Source organism: Phytophthora parasitica (assembly GCF_000247585.1).
Source record: "Phytophthora parasitica INRA-310 unplaced genomic scaffold supercont2.18, whole genome shotgun sequence".
Lineage (NCBI taxonomy): Eukaryota > Oomycota > Peronosporomycetes > Peronosporales > Peronosporaceae > Phytophthora > Phytophthora nicotianae.
This window is the reverse complement of record NW_008649004.1, coordinates 1,066,232-1,068,105: the sequence shown is the minus strand read 5'-3', so window position 1 is coordinate 1,068,105 and position 1,874 is coordinate 1,066,232. Positions and strand designations below refer to the sequence as shown.

Here is a 1,874-nt window from a genome sequence, read left to right as displayed (position 1 = left end):
ACTAAGCGTGCGAGAGAGAGTGTTCCACGCGAAAGGCGAGAGTATGTTAGCCGTCTTACTCCTTTCTACAGCGGCCCTGATCAACTCGTCTTCGTCGACGAAACATCAAAGGACGGAAGGTAAGTTTGCAAGCTGCAACTGTTAAGTTGTTTTATTCTTCAGAGTTATTTTACAGTTATTTTTATCTGCTTTAGATCGGTTCTACGCCGTTATGATTGGTCTGCTAGAACTACACCGGCACATGTAACGCTTCCATTCAGCCGCGGCACACGCGTATCGATTCTGGCTGCAATGGACGTGCAAGGGTTTTTTTTTTCGTGGGGTGATGTGGAAGAAACCTTTACGCGTTAAAGCTTTCACGAAGTTTTCAAAACCAAGATACTTCCCTTCCTCAATCGGTGGCCACTACCACAGTTCATTGTAGTGATGGACAATGCAAAAATTCATATGTACAAGGAACTTCAGGAAATGATCCACGAGACCGGTGCTCTTTTTCCTGCCTCCCTAGTCACCCGACCTCAACCTAATTGAAGTTGGATTCAACGCCACGCAAACATGGCGTTTCGGGAGGACCCATTACCCATACTACGAGTTGCAATGTACGCCTGTACTCGTCAAAAGGAAGAAGTCGGTGAGAATCTGTGCAGCCACTGTGGTTATAGACGTAATGCATTAAATATAAAAGAAAAGTAGCTGTCATTGTTTTTACGTTGTTAGCGTTGCCGTTAGCTATCCAAATGATCAATGTTTTTCATGTTGCCAGCAGGAGCAGGTGTGAAAACCGCTGGGGGCTCTCAAAATGGTGGGCGCAAACTGTAGTCAGGGAGCCCTAGTGCAGATCGGATATCGCTGATTTTCACTACCATTGCGACTGGGACGCCTTGTATCTTGACGCGCACAAGATGGCACTCTGCAGTCGCTACCTGTTGGCCTTCTTGCATGGCAGAGTCAATTGCTGCCTGTCGTGTGTCCACGTGCTGGACCCGCTGAAACGTCGTGTTGTTAGGCACTACCGGTCCGTCTGGAAGCCTTGCCTGCGTGACCGCCATGTAGTTCGGGGTAGCTGGACCTGCGGTTATCCCTTGCTTCCGCAACATTTCAGCAACGCGGGACATTTGTTCTCGAATACGCGCAGCTGTGTCCCTACGAAGTGTTGTTGTAGCCTCAACTGGTTTTGGCACGTATACATACAGCTTTAAGACGAAGCCCGCTTGTCCATCGTTACGCAGTCTTGCCTTGTGCCACGCCGTGTCGAGCTGGACTTGCAAAGCACTACTGTCAAAATCCTTCTGATACGCGTTGTTGGTCGGCTTGAAGTAATCAGCGCACCACTGGCCAGGGATCTTGTTGTCGAAATGCTCTTCGACTTTTGCGCGAAGAACCCGATAGCCCTTCTGCTACGTTAAAGCCAAATGTTGGAAAAGGAGGCAGTTTGTTACGACAAGATGCGTAAGGGTTGCCAATCTTAATGAACAAACGACAAGTTAGAGTATTCGACAAGGGTATTGTAATCTCCATCGAAAATTCAAATATTAACTTACCTTTCGCTAGCTGCACTCTTCTTTGATTTCGGGACGCAATGCAGCTGCGTCCACCTATGCCACGGGTACTACTTGATCACCTGATTCGTACAACAGGCATTGTCATCCGCCATTACCGCACTGTATATCCCTGTATCTAGCTGCCACCAAGGAGTTTTCCTGTGAGAGGAATTGAACCTCTACCATCCGTTAACGGGGCTCTTCCGTTGAGCTACACAGGCATTTGAGGGAGGTGGCAGCCTGTAACGGGGTTAAACGCAAGTGGTTACATGTAGCCATTTGATTACGACAATGGGTTTCACGTTGGTATGAGATACACCAATGGTTACATTT

The 1,874-nt window shown here is 48.0% G+C and overlaps 1 protein-coding gene across 1 annotated transcript; it reads right to left on the bottom strand.

The window, feature by feature from the left end:
* Positions 1-794: 794 nt before the first annotated feature.
* PPTG_09726 (hypothetical protein) lies at positions 795-1,654 on the bottom strand (the record flags this gene model as incomplete). Its single annotated transcript, XM_008904749.1, has 2 exons — positions 795-1,366; positions 1,633-1,654. 2 exons carry the CDS (start codon positions 1,652-1,654, stop codon positions 795-797), a joined length of 594 nt encoding a protein of 197 aa, XP_008902997.1.
* Positions 1,655-1,874: the final 220 nt, after the last annotated feature.